Here is a 19130-nt window from a genome sequence, read left to right on the forward strand (position 1 = left end):
CCTCTGGAGGTCATCTAGTCCAAACCCCTGCCCAGAGCAGGACCAATCCCCAACTAAATCATCCCAGCCAGGGCTTTGTCAAGCCTGACGTTAAAAACTTCTAGGGAAGGGGATTCCATCACCTCCCTAGGTAACGCATTCCAGTGTTTCATCACCCTCCTGGTGAAAAAGTTTTTCCTAATATCCAACCTAAATCTCCCCCATTGCAACATGAGACCATTACTCCTTGTCCTGTCATCTGCTATCACTGAGAATAGTCTAGATCCATCCTCTTTGGATCCACCTTTCAGGTAGTTAAAAGCAGCTATCAAATCCCCCCTCATTCTTCTCTTCCATAGACTAAACAATCCCAGTTCCCTCAGCCTCTCCTAATAAGTCATGAGTTCCAGACCCCTAATCATTTTTGTTGTCCTTCGCTGGACGTTTTCCAGTTTTTCCACATCCTTCTTGTAGTGCGGGGCCCAAAACTGGACACAGTACTCCAGATAAAAGAAAAGGAGTACTTGTGGCACCTTAGAGACTAACCAATTTATTTGAGCATAAGCTTTCATGAGCATCCAATGAAGTGAGCTGTAGCTCACGAAAGCTTATGCTCAAATAAATTGGTTAGTCTCTAAGGTGCCACAAGTACTCCTTTTCTTTTTGCGCATACAGACTAACATGGCTGTTCCTCTTAAAGTACTCCAGATGAAGCCTCACCAATGTCGAATAGAGGGGAATGATCACGTCCCTCGATCTGCTGGCAATGCACCTACTTATACACCCCAAAATGCCATTGGCCTTCTTGGCAACATGGGCACACTGTTGACTCATATCCAGCTTCTCGTCCACTGTCACCCCTAGGACCTTCTCTGCAGAACTGCTGCCTAGCCATTTGGTCCCTAGTCTGTAGCGGTGCATTGGATTCTTGTGTCCTAAGTGCAGGACTCTGCACTTGTCCTTGTTGAACCTCATCAGATTTCTTTTGGCCCAATCCTCCAATTTGTCTAGGTCCCTCTGTATCCTGTCCCTACCCTCCAGTGTATCTACCACTCCTCCCAGTTTAGTGTCATCTGCAAACTTGCTGAGGGTGCAATCCACACCATCCTCCAGATCATTAACGAAGATATTGAACAAAACCGGCCCCAGGACCGACCCTTGGGGCAGTCCACTTGATACCGGCTGCCAACTAGACATGGAGCCATTGATCACTACCCGTTGAGCCCGACAATCTAGCCAACTTTCTACCCACCTTGTAGTGCATCCATCCAGCCCATACTTCTTTAACTTGCTGACAAGAATACTGTGGGAGACCGTGTCAAAAGCTTTGCTAAAGTCAAGGAATAACACGTCCACTGCTTTCCCTTCATCCACAGAACCAGTTACCTCATCATAGAAAGCAATTAGATTAGTCAGGCATGACTTTCCCTTGGTGAATCCATGCTGACTGTTCTTGATCACTTTCCTCTCGTCTAAGTGCTTCAGAATTGATTCCTTGAGGACATGCTCCATGATTTTTCCGGGGACTGAGGTGTGGCTGACCGGCCTGTAGTTCCCAGGATCCTCCTTCTTCCCTTTTTTAAAGATTGGCACTACTTTTGCCTTTTTCCAGTCTTCCGGGACTTCTCCTGATCGCCATGAGTTTTCAAAGATAATGGCCAATGGCTCTGCAATCACATCCGCCAATTCCTTTAGCACTCTCGGATGCAACGCATCCAGCCCCATGGACTTGTGCACGTCCAGCTTTTCTAATTAGTCCCAAACCACTTCTTTCTTCACAGAGGGTTGGCCACCTCCTCCCCATGCTGTGCTGCCCAGTGCAGTAGTCTGGGAGCTGACCTTGTTCGTGAAGACAGAGGCAAAAAAAGCATTGAGGTAGATACACTGGACAGTAGGGATAGGGTACAGAGTGATCAGACAAATTGGAGGATTGGGCCAACAAGGACAAGTGCAGAGTCCTGCACTTCGGACAGAAGAATCCCATTCACTGCTACAGGCTGGGGACCAACTGGCTAAGTGGCAGTTCGGCAGAAAAGGACCTGGGGATTACGGTGGATGAGAAGCTGGATCTGAGTCAACAGTGTGCCCTTGTTGCCAAGAAGAATAACGGCATATTGGGCTGCATTAGTAGGAGCATTGCTAGCAGGTGGAGGGAAGTGATTATTCCCCTCTATTTGGCACTGGTGAGGCCACAACTGGAGTATTGCATCTAGTTTTGGGGCCCCCACTACAGAATGGATGTGGACAAATTGGAGAGAGTCCAGTGGAAGACAATGAAAATGATTAGGGGGCTGGGGCACATGTCTTATGAGGCTAGTCTGAGGGAACTGGGCTTATTTAGATTGCAGAAGAGAAGAGTGAGGGGAGATTTGATAGCAGCCTTCAACTACCTGAAGGGGGGGTTCCAAAGAGGATGGAGCTAGGCTGTTCTCAGTGATGGTAGATGACAGAACAAGAAGCAATGGTCTAAAATGAAATGGGGGAGATCTAGGTTGGATATTATGAAAAACTATTTCACTAGGAGGATGGTGAAGCACTGGAATGGGTTATTGTAGCGAGGTCGAAGACTCACTGGTGAGGCGCCTCCTGCTGGTCATTTTGGGAATTAGCTCTTCACCAGCTTTGGAGCTCCCTCTGCTGGCCAGTGTCTTGCCTGCCTCAGGCCACCCATGTCCCTCCCAGACCCCAGTTCCCCTTTATCCTGGGGTTCTGCCCACTGCAGTACCCCCAAACGCTGGGTCTCCACTCCCAGGGGAACCCCCAACCCTCTAAGCCCACCTTGCCTCAGTGGCTGCTGCCAGTCATCATCTAGACCTTGCTCATTGGGGCAGACTGCAGTCTGTAAATCACTCATCACTGGCAAGGGGGTTTGGACCAGCTGCCTCTGCCTAACCCCGGATGGTACCTCTGCAGCCCCAGTAGCTTCTTTAGGCCTTGCACAAGGCCTGCAGCCTGAGGAGTTACCAGGCTGGAGCTCCCCAGCTCCTCTTCCTTTCCCCAGCACTACTCTACCTCAGGCACCCTTCTCTCCCAGACAGCCTGGTCCTTCTCTCTCCAGAGAGTACCAATGACATAGGGAAGGGTAGAAGAGATGTCCTGGAAGCCAAATTTAGGCTGCTAGGAAAGAGACTGAAATCCAGGACCTCTATGGTGGCATTCTTAGAAATGCTTCCAGTTCCAGGTGCAGGGCCGGGTGGGCAGGCAGCGCTTCAGAGTCTCAATGCGTGGATGAGACGATGGTGTAGAGAGGAGAGGTTTAGATTTATTAGGAACTGGGGAAACTTTTGGGATAGGGGGAGCCTATACAGGAAGGATGGGCTCCACCTAAACCAAAGTGGATCCAGCCTGCTGGCACCTAACATTAAAAAGGTTGCAGAGCAGTTTTTAAACTAAGAGATGGGGAAAGCCTATGGCTGCAGAGGCGCACGTGGATCAGACAGAGACTTCTCTTAGAGGAGAGTCTATTGATAGAGATTCTCAAGGTTTTAGTCAGGAGGAGGGGATGGAAGAGGATCAAGTATGGGCCACATCAGACGAGAAACATTCACATAAAGAATCTGACACATCAGAAAAAGGCAGACAAATAAACAGTGACAAGTTTTTTAAAGTGCTTGTACACAAATGTTAGAAGTCTAAATAATAAGAGGGGTGAACTAGAGTGCGTCATGTTAAAGGAGGATATTGATATAATAGGCATCACAGAAACCTGGTGGAGTGAGGACAATCAATGGAACACAATCATTCCGAGGTACAAAATATATCGGAAGGACAGAACAGGTCATGCAGGGAGGGGAGTGGCACTATATGTGAAAGAAAATGTAGAATCAAATGAAATAAAAATCTTAAATGAATCCATATGTTGCATAGGATCTCTATGGATAGTAATTCCGTGCTCTAATAAGAATATAACAGTAGGGATCTATTATCGACCACCTGACCAGGACAGTGATAGTGACGATGAAATGCTAAGGCAGATTAGAGAGGCTATCAAAATAAAAAAACTCAATAATAGTGGGGGATTTCAATTATCCCCATATTGACTGGGTACATGTCACCTCAGGACGAAATGCAGAGACAAAATTTCTCGGTACTTTAAATGACTGCTTCTTGGAGCAGCTGGTACAGAAACCCACAAGGGGAGAGGCAACTCTCAATGTCGTCCTGAGTGGAGCGCAGGCTCTGGTCCAAGAAGTAACTATAACAGGACCGCTTGGAAATAGTGACCATAATATAATATTTAACATTCCTGTGGTGGGAAGAACACCTCAACAGCCCAACACTGTGGCATTTTATTTCAGAAAGGGGAACTATGCAAAAATGAGGTCAGTTAAACAGAAATTAAAAGGTACAGTGACTAGAGTGAAATCCCTGCAAGCTGCATGGACACTTTTCAAAGACACCATCATAGGAGCTCAACTTAAATGTATACCCCAAATTTAAAAACACAGTAAAAGAACTAAAAAAGAGCTACTATGGCTTAACAACCATGTAAAAGAAGCAGTGAGAGATAAAAAGGCATCTTTTAAAAAGTGGAAGTCAAATCCTAGTGAGGTAAATAGCAAGGAGCATAAACACTAACAAATTAAATGTAAAAATGTAATAAGAAAAGCAAAAAAGGAGTTTGAAGAACAGCTAGCCAAAAACTCAAAAGGTAATAACAGAATGTTTTTAAAGTACATCAGAAGCAGGAAGCCTGCTAAACAACAAGTGGGGGCCCCGGGCCAATTGAGATCCAAAAGGAGCACTTAAAGACAATAAAGTCATCGTGGAGAAACTAAATGAATTCTTTGCTTCAGTCGTCATGGCTGAGGATGTTAGGGAGATTCCCAAACCTGAGCTGTCTTTTGTAGGTGACACAGCTGAGGAATTGTCACAGATTGAAGTGTCACTAGAGGAGGTTTTGGAATTAATTGAGAAACTTAACAGTAACAAGTCACCAGGACCAGAGTTCTGAAGGAACTCAAATGTGAAATTACGGAACTAACTACTATAGTTTGTAACCTCTCCTTTAAATCAGCTACTGTACCCAATGACTGGAAGATAGCGAATGTAACTCCAATTTTTAAGAAGGGCTCTAGAGGTGATCCTGGCAATTACAGACCGGTAAGTCTAATGTCAGTACCGGGCAAATTAGTTGAAACAATAGTAAAGAATAAAATTGTCAGACACATAGAAGAACATAAATTGTTGTGCAAAAGTCAACATGGTTTCTGTAAAGGGAGATCATGTCTTACTAATCTATAAGAGTTCTTTGAGGGGGTCAACAAACCTGTGGACAGGGGGGGATCCAGTGGACATAGTGTACTTAGATTTCCAGAAAGCCTTTGGCAAGGTATCTCATCAAAGGCTCTTCCGTAAATTAAATTGTTATGGGATAAGAGGGAAGATCCTTTCATGGATTGAGAACTGATTAAAAGACAGGGAACAAAGGGTAGGAATAAATGGTATATTTTCAGAATGGAGAGGGGTAACTAGTGGTGTTCCCCAAGGGTCAGTCCTAGGACCAATCCTATTCAACTTATTCATAAATGATCTGGAGAAAGGGATAAACAATGAGGTGGCAAAGTTTGCAGATGATACTAAACATGCGGACTATGTGGCTCTGGGAAGAAGGATAAAGGAGTTGGAGGCGCAAGTGGTGTTCTCATCTGTCCTCCCCGTGGAAGGAAAAGGCCTGGGTAGGGACCGTCGAATCGTGGAAGTCAACGAATGGCTACGCAGGTGGTGTCGGAGAGAAGGCTTTGGATTCTTTGACCATGGAATGGTGTTCCATGAAGGAGGAGTGCTGGGCAGAGACGGGCTCCATCTTACAAAGAGAGGGAAGAGCATCTTTGCCAGCAGGCTGGCTAACCTAGTGTGGAGGGCTTTAAACTAGGTTCACCGGGGGAAGGAGACCAAAGCCCTGAGGTAAGTGGGAAAGCGGGATACCGGGAGGAAGCACAGGCAGGAATGTCTGTGAGGGGAGGACTCCTGCCTCATACTGGGAATGAGGGGCGATCAACAGGTTATCTCAAGTGCTTATATACAAATGCACAAAGCCTTGGAAACAAGCAGGGAGAACTGGAGGTCCTGGTGATGACAAGGAACTATGACGTGATTGGAATAACAGAGACTTGGTGGGATAACTCACATGACTGGAGTACTGTCATGGATGGTTATAAACTGTTCAGGAAGGACAGGCAGGGCAGAAAAGGTGGGGGAGTAGCACTGTATGTAAGGGAGCAGTATGACTGCTCAGAGCTCCGGTACGAAACTGTAGAAAAACCTGAGTGTCTCTGGATTAAGTTTAGAAGTGTGTGCAACAAGAGTGATGTAGTGGTGGGAGTCTGCTATAGACCACCAGACCAGGGGGATGAGGTAGATGAGGCTTTCTTCCGGCAGCTCACTGAAGCTACTAGATCGCATACCTTGATTCTCATGGGTGACTTTAATTTTCCTGATATCTGCTGGGAGAGCAATACAGCGGTGCATAGACAATCCAGGAAGTTTTTGGAAAGCGTAGGGGACAATTTCCTGGCGCAAGTGCTAGAGGAGCCAACTGTGGGGGGGGGCGCTTTTCTTGACCTACTGCTCACAAACCGGGTAGAATTAGTGGGGGAAGCAAAAGTGGATGGGAATCTGGGAGGCAGTGACCATGAGTTGGTTGAGTTCAGGATCCTGACACAGGGAAGAAAGGTAAGCAGCAGGATACGGACCCTGGACTTCAGGAAAGCAGACTTCGACTCCCTCAGGGAACGGATGGCCAGGATCCCCTAGGGGACTAACTTGAAGGGGAAAGGAGTCCAGGAGAGCTGGCTGTATTTCAAGGAATCCCTGTTGAGGTTACAGGGACAAACCATCCCAATGAGTCGAAAGAATAGTAAATATGGCAGGCGACCAGCTTGGCTTAATGGTGAAATCCTAGCGGATCTTAAACATAAAAAAGAAGCTTACAAGAAGTGGAAGGTTGGACATATGACCAGGGAAGAGTATAAAAATATTGCTCGGGCATGTAGGAATGATATCAGGAGGGCCAAATCGCACCTGGAGCTGCAGCTAGCCAGAGATGTCAAGAGTAACAAGAAGGGTTTCTTCAGGTATGCTGGCAACAAGAAGAAAGCCAAGGAAAGTGTGGGCCCCTTACTGAATGAGGGAGGCAACCTAGTGACAGAGGATGTGGAAAAAGCTAATGTACTCAATGCTTTTTTTGCCTCTGTCTTCACTAACCAGGTCAGCTCCCAGACTGCTGGGCTGGGCATCACAAAATGGGGAAGAGATAGCCAGCCCTCTGTGGAGATAGAGGTGGTTAGGGACTATTTAGAAAAGCTGGACGTGCACAAGTCCATGGGGCCGGACGAGTTGCATCCGAGAGTGCTGAAGGAATTGGCGGCTGTGATTGCAGAGCCATTGGCCATTATCTTTGAAAACTCGTGGCGAACCGGGGAAGTCCCGGGTGACTGGAAAAAGGCTAATGTAGTGCCAATCTTTAAAAAAGGGAAGAAGGAGGATCCTGGGAACTACAGGCCAGTCAGCCTCACCTCAGTCCCTGGAAAAATCATGGAGCAGGTCCTCAAAGAATCAATCCTAATGCACTTGCATGAGAGGAAAGTGATCAGGAACAGCCAGCATGGATTCACCAAGGGAAGGTCATGCCTGACTAATCTAATCGCCTTTTATGATGAGATTACTGGTTCTGTGGATGAAGGGAAAGCAGTGGATGTATTGTTTCTTGACTTTAGCAAAGCTTTTGACATGGTCTCCCACAGTATTCTTGTCAGCAAGTTAAGGAAGTATGGGCTGGATGAATGCACTATAAGTTGGGTAGAAAGCTGGCTAGATTGTCGGGCTCAACGGGTAGTGATCAATGGCTCCATGTCTAGTTGGGAGCCGGTATCAAGTGGACTGCCCCAAGGGTCGGTCCTGGGGCCGGTTTTGTTCAATATCTTCATAAATGATCTGGAGGATGGTGTGGATTGCACTCTCAGCAAATTTGCAGATGATACTAAACTGGGAGGAGTGGTAGATACGCTGGAGGGGAGGGATAGGATACAGAAGGACCTAGACAAATTGGAGGATTGGGCCAAAAGAAATCTGATGAGGTTCAATAAGGATAAGTGCAGGGTCCTGCACTTAGGATGGAAGAATCCAATGCACCGCTACAGACTAGGGACCGAATGGCTAGGCAGCAGTTCTGCGGAAAAGGACCTAGGGGTGACACTGGACGAGAAGCTGGATATGAGTCAGCAGTGTGCCCTTGTTGCCAAGAAGGCCAATGGCATTTTGGGATGTATAAGTAGGGGCATAGCGAGCAGATCGAGGGACGTGATCGTCCCCCTCTATTCGACATTGGTGAGGCCTCATCTGGAGTACTGTGTCCAGTTTTGGGCCCCACACTACAAGAAGGATGTGGATAAATTGGAGAGAGTCCAGCAAAGGGCAACAAAAATGATTAGGGGTCTAGAACACATGAGTTATGAGGAGAGGCTGAGGGAGCTGGGATTGTTTAGCCTGCAGAAGAGAAGAATGAGGGGGGATTTCATAGAATCATAGAATATCAGGGTTGGAAGGGACCCCAGAAGGTCATCTAGTCCAACCCCCTGCTCAAAGCAGGACCAATTCCCAGTTAAATCATCCCAGCCAGGGCTTTGTCAAGCCTGACCTTAAAAACCTCTAAGGAAGGAGATTCTACCACCTCCCTAGGTAACGCATTCCAGTGTTTCACCACCCTCTTAGTGAAAAAGTTTTTCCTAATATCCAATCTAAACCTCCCCCACTGCAACTTGATAGCTGCTTTCAACTACCTGAAAGGGGGTTCCAAAGAGGATGGCTCTAGACTGTTCTCAATGGTAGCAGATGACAGAACGAGGAGTAATGGTCTCAAGTTGCAGTAGGGGAGGTTTAGATTGGATATTAGGAAAAACTTTTTCACTATGAGGGTGGTGAAACACTGGAATGCGTTACCTAGGGAGGTGGTAGAATCTCCTTCCTTAGAGGTTTTTAAGGTCAGGCTTGACAAAGCCCTGGCTGGGATGATTTAACTGGGAATTGGTCCTGCTTTGAGCAGGGGGTTGGACTAGATGACCTTCAGGGGTCTTTTCCAACCCTGATATTCTATGATTCTATGATTCTATGCTCAAGATAGTTAAGACCAAAGCAGACTGTGAAGAACTTCAAAAAGATCTCACAAAACAAAAAAGTGATTGGGCAACAAAATGGCAAATGAAATTTAATGTGGATAAATGTAAAATAATGCACATTGGAAAAAATAATCCCAACTATACATACAATATGATGGGGGCTAATTTAGCTACAACTAATCAGGAGAAAGATTTTGGAGTCATCGTGGATAGTTCTCTGAAGACGTCCACGCAGTGTGCAGCGGCAGTCAAAAAAGCAAACGGGATGTTAGGAATCATTAACAAAGGGATCAAGAATAAGACGGAGAATATCTTATTGCCCTTATATAAATCCATGATATGCCCACACCTTGAATACTGCATACAGATGTGGTCCCCTCATCTCAAAATGATATACTGGTATTAGAAAAGGTTCAGAGAAGGGCAAATAAAATGATTAGGGGTTTGGAATGGGTTCCATATGAGGAGAGATTAAAGAGGCTAGGACTTTTCAGCTTGGAAAAGAGGCGACTAAAGGGGGATATGATAGACGTCTATAAAATCATGAGTGGTGTGGAGAAAGTGAATACGGAAAAGTTATTTACTTTTTCCCATAATATAAGAACTAGGGGCCACCAAATGAAATTAATGGGTAGCAGGTTTAAAACAAATAAAAGGAAGTTCTTCTTCACTCAGTGCACAGTCAACCTCTGGAACTGAGGAGGTTGTGAAAGCTAGGACTATAACAGGGTTTAAAAGAGAACTGGATAAATTCATGGAGGTTAAATCCATAAATGGCTATTAGCCAGGATGGATAAGGAATGGTGTCCCTAGCCTCTGTTTGCCAGAGGGTGGAGATGGATGGCAGGAGAGAGATCACTAGATCATTACCTGTTAGGTTCACTCCCTCTGGGGCACCTGGCATTGGCCACTGTTGGTACTGGGCTGGATGGACCTTTGGTCTGAACCAGTATGGCCATTCTCATGTTTTTATGAGCTAGAGGGAGACTGACCCAGCTCCTCCCTGATCCCTTATAACAGGACCAGGTGTGGCCTGATTGGGGCATGGCCCCAGCTGTGGCTGCTTCCCCAATCAGCCTACTTTTCCCTCATTGTTCAAGAGTGGGGTACAGTTACCTAGGGAGGTGGTGGACTCTCCATGCTTAGAGGTTTTTAAGGCCCAGCTTGACAAATCCCTGACTGGGATGATTTAGTTGAGGTTGGTCCTGCTTTGAGCAGGGGATTGGACTAGATGACCTCCTGAGGTCTCTTCCAACCCTAATCTTCTATGATTCTATGAAAGGAGCCAGGGGATACATGGCTCAGCAAGGCATGTAGGGGCATGCCTGTGAACTGAGAACTCTAAGGCCTTTCCAAGTGCTATAAAGTTTGTGTTTGGAACAAAGGAAGTACCAGACACATGGCAAAAGGACTATAAAAGGCAGCTGCATCACCTCCATTTTATATTCAGTCCTGCTTCTTACCTCTGGAGTAACTTTTCTACAAACTGAAGCGCTGAACAAAGGACTGAATGACTTATCCGAGCTGTGGATGTGTTCCAGCGGGACTTTCAAGACAGCAAATTCACCAATACTGCTAAGAACCTGACATATGGACTTTGAAGTCTTTGTATGTATGTGACTGCTTTACCATTTAACCACTCTCTTCTTGTTCTTTCTTTTTTCATAGAATCATAGAATATCAGGATTGGAAGGGACCTCAGGAGGTCATCTAGTCCAACCCCCTGCTCAAAAGCAGGACCCATACCCAATTAAATTATCCCAGCCAGGGCTTTCTCAAGCCTGACCTTAAAAACTTCTAAGGAAGGAGATTCCACCACCTCCCTAGGCAACGCATTCCAGTGTTTCACCACCCTCCTAGTGAAAAAGTATTTCCTAATATCCAACCTAAACCTCCCCCACTGCAACTTGAGACCATTACTACTTGTCCTGTCCTCTTCCACCACTGAGAATAGTTTAGAACCATCCTCTCTGGAACTACCTCTCAGGTAGTTGAAAGCAACTATCAAATCCCCCCTCATTCTTCTCTTCTGCAGACTAAACAATCCCAGTTCCCTCAGCCTCTCCTCATAACTCATGTGTTCCAGACCCCTAATCACTTTTGTTGCCCTTCGCTGGACTCTCTCCAATTTATCCACATCCTTCTTGTAGTGTGGGGCCCAAAACTGGACACAGTACTCCAGATGAGGCCTCACCAATGTCGAATAGACGGGGACGATCACGTCCCTCGATCTGCTCGCTATGCCCCTACTTATACATCCCAAAATGCCATTGGCCTTCTTGGCAACAAGGGCACACTGCTGGCTCATATCCAGCTTCTCGTCCACTGTCACCCCTAGGTCCTTTTCCGCAGAACTGCTGCCTAGCCATTCGGTCCCTAGTCTGTAGCTGTGCATTGGGTTCTTCTGTCCTAAGTGCAGGACCCTGCACTTATCCTTATTGAACCTCATCAGATTTCTTTTGGCCCAATCCTCCAATTTGTCTAGGTCCTTCTGTATCCTATCCCTGCCCTCCAGCGTATCTACCACTCCTCCCAGTTTAGTATCATCCGCAAATTTGCTGAGAGTGCAATCCACACCATCCTCCAGATCGTTTATGAAGATATTGAACAAAACCAGCCCCAGGACCGACCCCTGGGGCACTCCACTTGACACCGGCTGCCAACTAGACATAGAGCCATTGATCACTACCCGTTGAGCCTGACAATCTAGCCAACTTTCTACCCACCTTATAGTGCATTCATCCAGCCCATACTTCTTTAACTTGCTGACAAGAATACTGTGGGAGACCGTGTCAAAAGCTTTGCTAAAGTCAAGATACAATACATCTACTGCTTTCCCTTCATCCACAGAACCAGTAATTTCATCATAGAAGGCAATTAGATTAGTCAGGCATGACCTTCCCTTGGTGAATCCATCCATTCTTTAATTTTAATAAACCTTTATTTTAGATACTAAAGGATTGGCTGGCAGCGTGGTATTTTGGGCAAGATCCAACCTAATACTCACCAAGCAATGTGGCTGGCCCTGTGGGGTTCAGAAGAAAATTTTGTAGTGAGAAGAGTTTTTAAGTAACTCCTCACCTTACTGCACCTAGGTCCTGACTGGGAGCCAGAGAACTGGAATGCAATAAAGGGGGCTGTTTGGTTTCTTTTTTTGCTTCTTGATAACCAGTGTGGGGGATCAGAAGCACAGTTTGTGACTGGTTGAAGAGTTTAACTTTCGTGTTAACCACCAGTCTTGGGAATGTCTGCTCTCTCTTTTGCAGGTTGCCCTGACCTTGGCATTTCCAGTGAGGGCTACCCTAGGCTCACCGGGTCACACGATGTACCAATAAACTTGGAAAATGTGGCCACAACTAATAGATTCTGCTTCCTACATAGCTAAGTGGGCATGGAGATTAAACTCAATTGGAAAACGGAGCTGCTACATAATACCTGTCCTGCTGATCTGATTAATGTTGCGCTGTCAGCAGCTACTACTACAGAATCATAGAATCATAGAATATCAGGGTTGGAAGAGACCTCAGGAGGTCATCTAGTCCAATCCCCTGCTCAAAACAGGACCAACACCACCAAGAAGAAATGAAAGACCTGAAATCTTGCATCATTGGATTCGGGGCCATTTTCAAGCATGCAAACAAGTTGAAGGCTTTGTTTTACACAGTGCGAGAAGAATACAGAGACAACTGCTGCTTACTTACCCCTGTTGTGCCACATCAGTGGATGAGCTTGTACTTTGCTACCTGTCATGTAAATAACATGTAGCCTGGGCTAATGCATCTCCTTGATCACGGGTTCTCCACCTTTTTCTTTCTGAAGATCCCCTAAACATGCTATAAAAACTGCAGGATCTGGGTGGAGGGGACTTGGGACTCCAAGGCAGGAGGGGACCTCAGGCATAGCGTAGTTTAACTTCTGTATTTGGGGGGCAGGGGCTGGTGGGGCTCAGGCCATCTCCACATGGCAGGGTCCAGGGAGGGAGCGCAACCTCCACCCCCTAACTCACCTGTCTGGGTCGTGGTGGAGCAATGAAAAATTATAACTCAAGGGGTGGGGCTCAGCTCAAAAAATTTGAAAGTTGCTCAGGATGCATGTGCCGGGGAGCTAGGGGCTGTGTGCAGGGAGGGGATAGCTAGGGGCTGCGTGCGGGCAGAGGGGTAGCTCAGGGTGCAGGGAGGGGGTAGCTAGGGGCTGTGTGCGAGCAGAGGGGTAGCTCAGGGTGAAGGCAGAGGTAGCTAGGGGCTGTGCAGGCAGGGGGTAACTCAGGGTGCAGAGACGGATTAGCTAGGGACTGTGTGTGGGCAGAGGGGTAGCTTGGGAGGGCCCCCTTGTCATCACTGCTACCCAAGGACTCTGCATCCTCTGAGCTGAATCCCCCTGCCTGGGGGGCTCTTACTGACTGCATGAGCAGTCAAAGTGGGCTGGGAGCTTAGGAGCAGCTGCAATCCCAGGCAGCAGCAGGAGACGGGACCACCGCTGCTGCCTGCTCCATGGCACCATCCAGAGCAGCAGCTGCCCCACACTGCCCGGCTTTGACTTCCTGCCGCCACAGGTGCTGGAACTAGGTGTTGAAGTGGATTACATTCTATACATGGTTTACAATTTGGTTCAATGGCTCTCAGCACCCCCACTATAGAAATTGTTCCTGCACCCCTACCCGCCTCCGACCCCTTCCCTTCCCTTCTCTTCCCCCTACCCCTTCAACTCCACCCTTGGGCTCAGAGCTTTTGCCCCGCTGAGAGCACTGGGGCTCAGGGCTTCAGCCCCACAGCTCCCAGCTTTAGCCCTGCATGGGCTCCAGGTTTCAGTCCCTCGGCTTCCAGCTTCAGCCCTGCAGGGGGAGTCGGGGCCGCCACAGACCCCTGATTGAGAATCACTGTCTTAGATCATGCTGAGTTTGTTGGTTCTAAAGCAGAAACTCTGAAGAGGCTGGCAAATAACTGAAATGACCACCAGATTCTGCGCACCAAGGTAATTTCATAATGGAAAACTTAGAATCACTGTGTAACACACAGAAAACACAAGTTTTCTGCAGTTACTGCCAACACGTTTGCCACTACAGATATTTACTGGATCCTAACAACCAAAATCTCAACTAAATTTAGCACAAAAGCTGCAGGAGAAACATACGGTGAGAAAACTCAGCTGTTTTTGGAAATCCTTCTGACCCCCGTAACATGAGAAAACTAAAAAATTGTTCAAAAGCTTCAACACAACGCTCAGTGAGAAATGGGAGAGAACTGTGACCCTGAAATGTTTGGTATGTCCAGAATTGAAACAAAACCAAATTGCAAAATACCAAACTTTCTTGTGAAACCCCAAAGTTTCAGCCAGCTCTAGTTGTGAGTGTGACCCTGGCAGGAAGCAAGAGGCAGGGCTTCCTTTTGAATGCAGTACTTTTTGGGGAGAGAGGCCATGTCTACACTAAAGAGCCTACAGCAGCACAGCTGTACTGGGAGAGATCTGTCCTGTCAACATAATTAAACCACCTCCAACAAATGGCAGTAGCTAGGGTGGCGAAAGAAGCGCTCCCACCACCCTAGCACTGTCCATACTAGTGCTTCTGTCGGTGTAACTTATATTGCTGGGGGGGGAGATTGTCACACCCCTGAGCTACATATGTTATAGTGACAGAAGTGCTAGTGTAGACATGTCCTTTGATTTCTGAATAAGGAAACTGCCTGCTGTTGTTTGTTTCTGCTGTGTTCATGGAAACAGGCCTGTGCGGCCATTCTTTGTAAATGAACGGGATTGCACCAAGGAAATAATGACCCAAATAATCAGTTTCTTCACCTAAAGTCTCTTTAGACAGTCATTTCAATACCCTCAGCCAAGTCCATGGAGCACGTTGAAGACAGGGACTGAGACCTTGAACTTGTTTAAATTCTATAGGGAGCCAGAGGAGGCAATGCAGGACAGGTTTGATGTGTTCATGGTAGCCAGTTTCTGAGGAGACACACTGAAGCATTTTGTACTAGTTGGAGTTTCCTAGGTGCTGAAGGCTTCAGGCCCAATATATTGCCTGGTTGCTGCTTTGTAACATGCAGGAAAATAACCTGCTAGCAGAGAGATGTGGAGTTTCCCCATTCATCAATGCTTAGTGCAGGAATCAGGACTCCTGGGTTCTGTGCTGACTGAATTATTTATACCAAAGCAGGAGGGGGTTGCACTATTTGGCAGTGCTGCAGCTTCACTGCTAATTTTTATTTAATCAAACCCCAGCCACAGGGCTATGTGCAGTAATGTATCCAAGAGTGGTTTGTTCTGGCGTTTTAACCACCTATCCAGGCTGTGCAACACACTCTGAAGAAGGGGAGCACTGAACATGCTCAGGCTTGTCCCTTCAACCTGTTCCCAGTTGGAGCTAGAGGGGTACATAGGTCCCTGCACCCATGCTGGTCATACAGGCAGTGGGGCTAGGATCAGGGCACAGGCAAATCTGACCAGCATATGGGACCAGTTCACACAGGTCTGGGGCTGCCCAGAGCCACTAGCTCCTTCTGCTTGCCCTCTGATCACCTCAAATACCACTAGTCTTCTTCTCCCACTCCTAGCTTCACCTCTGTCTGTTCTTCTATTGCCCTATGCATCTGTCTGTCTATCACCATAAACACCTGGCTATCTATTTATCCCCATTCACTCCACACCACCACCACCATAGAGTCCGACAGATGAATTGACTTCAGTTTAAGTGACTGACACTGGAATGTGTGTGGCCTTAGCTGGGGAATTTGAAAACATTTCCCATGTAAGCCACTGGGGATTTATGTAAACACAATGAAGCAATCACATGGGCGCAGCGGAGGATCAGGAAAGGCAAAGAGGCCCTTCACCATGCTAAACCAAGAAGTGTATTGTATTGAGTTTTGTATTTTACAGTTCCTTGTGTGCAAAGGGTCACTTTTCGCCCCCCCCCCCTTCTGTGGGGATGAGCCTGCCCTCCCTGAGATGGCCAGGAGGACTCCATCTTCCCCCAGGTCTCATTGTAGATAGTAGCTGCTTCAGAGTTAATGTGACAAGGGGGCCACAATAGATAGAAACAGGCTCCAAGGAGATGAATTAACAGAAATGGGAACAGAATTCAGGATTCCTGACATCCAGCCATTCCCACAGTCAGGAATACAACCCAGGCATCCTGACTCCCAGCCTGTCCCAGAGTTGGGAATAGAATCCAGGAGCCCTGACACTCAGCCCTCCTTCACCCAATCTTGTCACTAGAATCCCCACTCACATCCCAGAGCGAGGGATAGAACCTAGGAGTTCTACTCCTACTCTGCTGCTACTCTGAAACCTAGGAGTCCTGACTCTCAGCCCCCCCCCCCCCCCAAGATCCTATTGTCGTCTCTAAATAAAACTTGTGACCCTTTTGTCATTAGACTGTCAGATAGCTTTATTCAGGAAAACCTGCTCCCAGCACCCTACGGTGCAATCCCACTAGGGGGACAACACTCCCCCACAGTTAAAGACCCACTTTGGAGCTAGTTAAGAAGGAGAAGCAGTTGCTCACAGAGGATTTCAATGAGGTGCTAAATCTGCAGGGGCCTAATGTGACTGCAGTACACCGCATCTAGCAGGTCCAGGGCATCCAAAGGTGCTCCTTCATCTACTTCCCACATTGCATCCTTCCACCCACTGTGAGAGGTCATGGCCCTCACAGTGTTTCCTCCAGGCCAGCCTGAGAAGGATAAACAAAGAAAGCAAGGTCAGCAAGATCAGCTGGCATTGAGAGCAGTGCTGTCGCATGGGGATGGGCCAGTCCTAAGATGCAGCCCTCTGGGCGGGGCAGCTGGGTAACAGCTATGCAGGGTTTACTCACCAGGCTCTGAGATGCAGCTGCCTTTCGGGTGGGGCAGCCAGGTTACAACCACACAGTGAAAATGTATGGGGATAACTCCCAGGGTGCTGAGCAGTAGTTGCCTCCGGGGTGGAGCATTTGGGGAACAGCAACACTGCATAAGGATTGCTTGTCCAGCACTGAGATGCAGCTGCCTATGGGCAGGGCAGCATGGTAACAGCCTTGTTGCTCTGTGGAGTTTTGTCTTTTGTTTGGTTGTATAAACAAAGTACTGCGCTACACTGTATGTTTTCTTTACACTGCATTGTATCGTGGGGTTGTCTGGTGTAGTGCCTTGTTGCACTAAATACAGCTGTATAACATTGTGTTTCATGGCATTGACTATGTAGTTCCGTGCTGTAGCAGTACATTGTGTAAAGCTGTATAGCGGTGTGTAGTGCTGTGCCGCTCTGTGTTGTGCGGTTTCATGTTGCGTGCTGCAGAGCTGGGTGGGCAGCATAGTGCCATGTTACCCTGTGCTGCATATTTTGCCATGCACTGCTACACTGGCACTCCACCCCACCCCTCCACCAGCTCCCCCTTACCAGGCCCCCATTCCCCTTGGCTGTTGCACAATCTGCATGGCACACACGATGTCATCGTTGATGTTACTGGTCAGCAAATCTGGTGGTGGGGGAGGAGAAGAGAGTGAGGATAGGGCATAACCCTTGGTAGCTCAACACTGTAGCATGGGAGCCCTGGTCCTCCTAGCAGGAGATACCACCATTCAGCCAACCAACCCAGCCCCCATTGTGCTGCCCTCTGCTGTCCACTGAAGGCAAGGGTGACCTTCCTTTGCCATTCCAAAATGTCTTGGGCCTGACGTTGGTTCCCCTGACTACCAGGAGGACTTGCCCCCTACAGGCCCCACCCTGCTCCCTGCCGCACAGGTCTCTAGCACTGAGCCATGGCCTAGGGGTCAGGACCAGGACTGGAAAGGAGTTACTCACCACTGCAGTGCATGTGACAGAGGTTCCGGGCGGAGCGCTTATAGTCATCACACCACTGGCGGCTGTTGATCTGGAAGATGCCGTTGTCAGTGCTGCCATCAGCTTCATGATCCACGGTGTCCGTGTTGAACCGGCTTTCATGGAACGCCATGCACAGCCCTGGTACACGATTTAGTAATATACGGGGAGGGCGGGGGGAGGGATATGCACAGAGCCCCATGCAGGATGGGGCCGGGGGAGTAGGGTGACCAGATGTCCCGATTTTATAGGGACAGTCCTGACATTTGGGGCTTTGTCTTATGTAGGTGCCTATTACCCCCGACACGGTCCCCATTTTTCACACTTGTTGTCTGGTCACCCTAGGGGGAGGGATACGCACCGAGCCCCATGGGGAGGGCAGGGGGAGGGATACGCACCGAGCCCCAGGGGGAGGGCAGGGGGAGGGATACGCACCGAGCCCCAGGGGGAGGGGAAGGAAATATATGTACATCCTCATGAGGAGGCCAGGAGATCACTCACAATCAGCCAGGCTGTAGCCTCGGAACCCATCCATCCCTGCCTGGTGCAGCACCTGGGCCAGCTCGCAGCGCCGGAAGATCTTTCCCATGTTCCCCACAAGGAGGCAGGCCACGATGGACAGGAGCACGAGCGCTGCCATTCCTGCAGTGTGGCCAGAGCTGGAGGCTGCACTCTAGGTGATGTCTGAGCACAGCTGGGGCCCCAGGCCCAGCACAAGCTGCTTACACAAGGTGCACTGTGAAGGAGGAGGCAAGCAGTTGGGTTAGTGTCTGTTGTGGGACCTTACCATCAGCAGGGCAACCATAGTAATGAGAGCCTGGAGCCTGTCTGCTCACTCTGCTGGGCAGCCCTCAGACTAGGCGCCATGGCTAGGCCAGCGAAGAGGGCCCAGGGGGCCAGCACTGCGTGGAAGCTGACAGCCCCGGGGATCATGGAGTGTTGTCAGGGCTGCAGGGGTGCTGATGGCTGTCCTTCCCCCTTTGTGGGCCTAGCTGGAATAGGAACTGTGAGTTTTGGCCCCTGCCTGGATTCTTGGATCCCGTTCCAGATAGCTGCTCACTGGGCCTGTGGAGTGTAGAGCAGCAGCAAGTCCCAGATTCCTCCTGAGTGCCAAAGTCAGGGCTAGTGTTCCAGAACCCCCTGGGAACTTGTGATGTCATGGCTTCACTGCTTCTAGAACCTTCCCTGTCTGAGGCATGGGTCTGTTGTCACTACTGGGCCTACAAAGTGTAC

At 48.3% G+C, this 19130-nt stretch overlaps 1 protein-coding gene across 1 annotated transcript; it reads right to left on the reverse strand.

Annotated features, from left to right (window-relative positions):
- Window positions 1–16465: 16465 nt before the first annotated feature.
- LOC311514239 (sperm acrosome membrane-associated protein 3-like) lies at window positions 16466–18537 on the reverse strand (the record flags this gene model as incomplete). The annotated part of the gene is made up of 4 exons (XM_084652664.1): window positions 16466–16770; window positions 17475–17553; window positions 17880–18038; window positions 18399–18537. 4 exons carry the CDS (start codon window positions 18535–18537, stop codon window positions 16695–16697), a joined length of 453 nt encoding a protein of 150 aa, XP_084508790.1. The 3' UTR covers window positions 16466–16694.
- Window positions 18538–19130: the final 593 nt, after the last annotated feature.

Source organism: Lepidochelys olivacea (genome assembly GCF_965140295.1).
Source record: "Lepidochelys olivacea isolate rLepOli2 genome assembly, contig: Scaffold_31, whole genome shotgun sequence".
In the NCBI taxonomy this organism is placed as follows: Eukaryota; Metazoa; Chordata; order Testudines; family Cheloniidae; genus Lepidochelys; species Lepidochelys olivacea.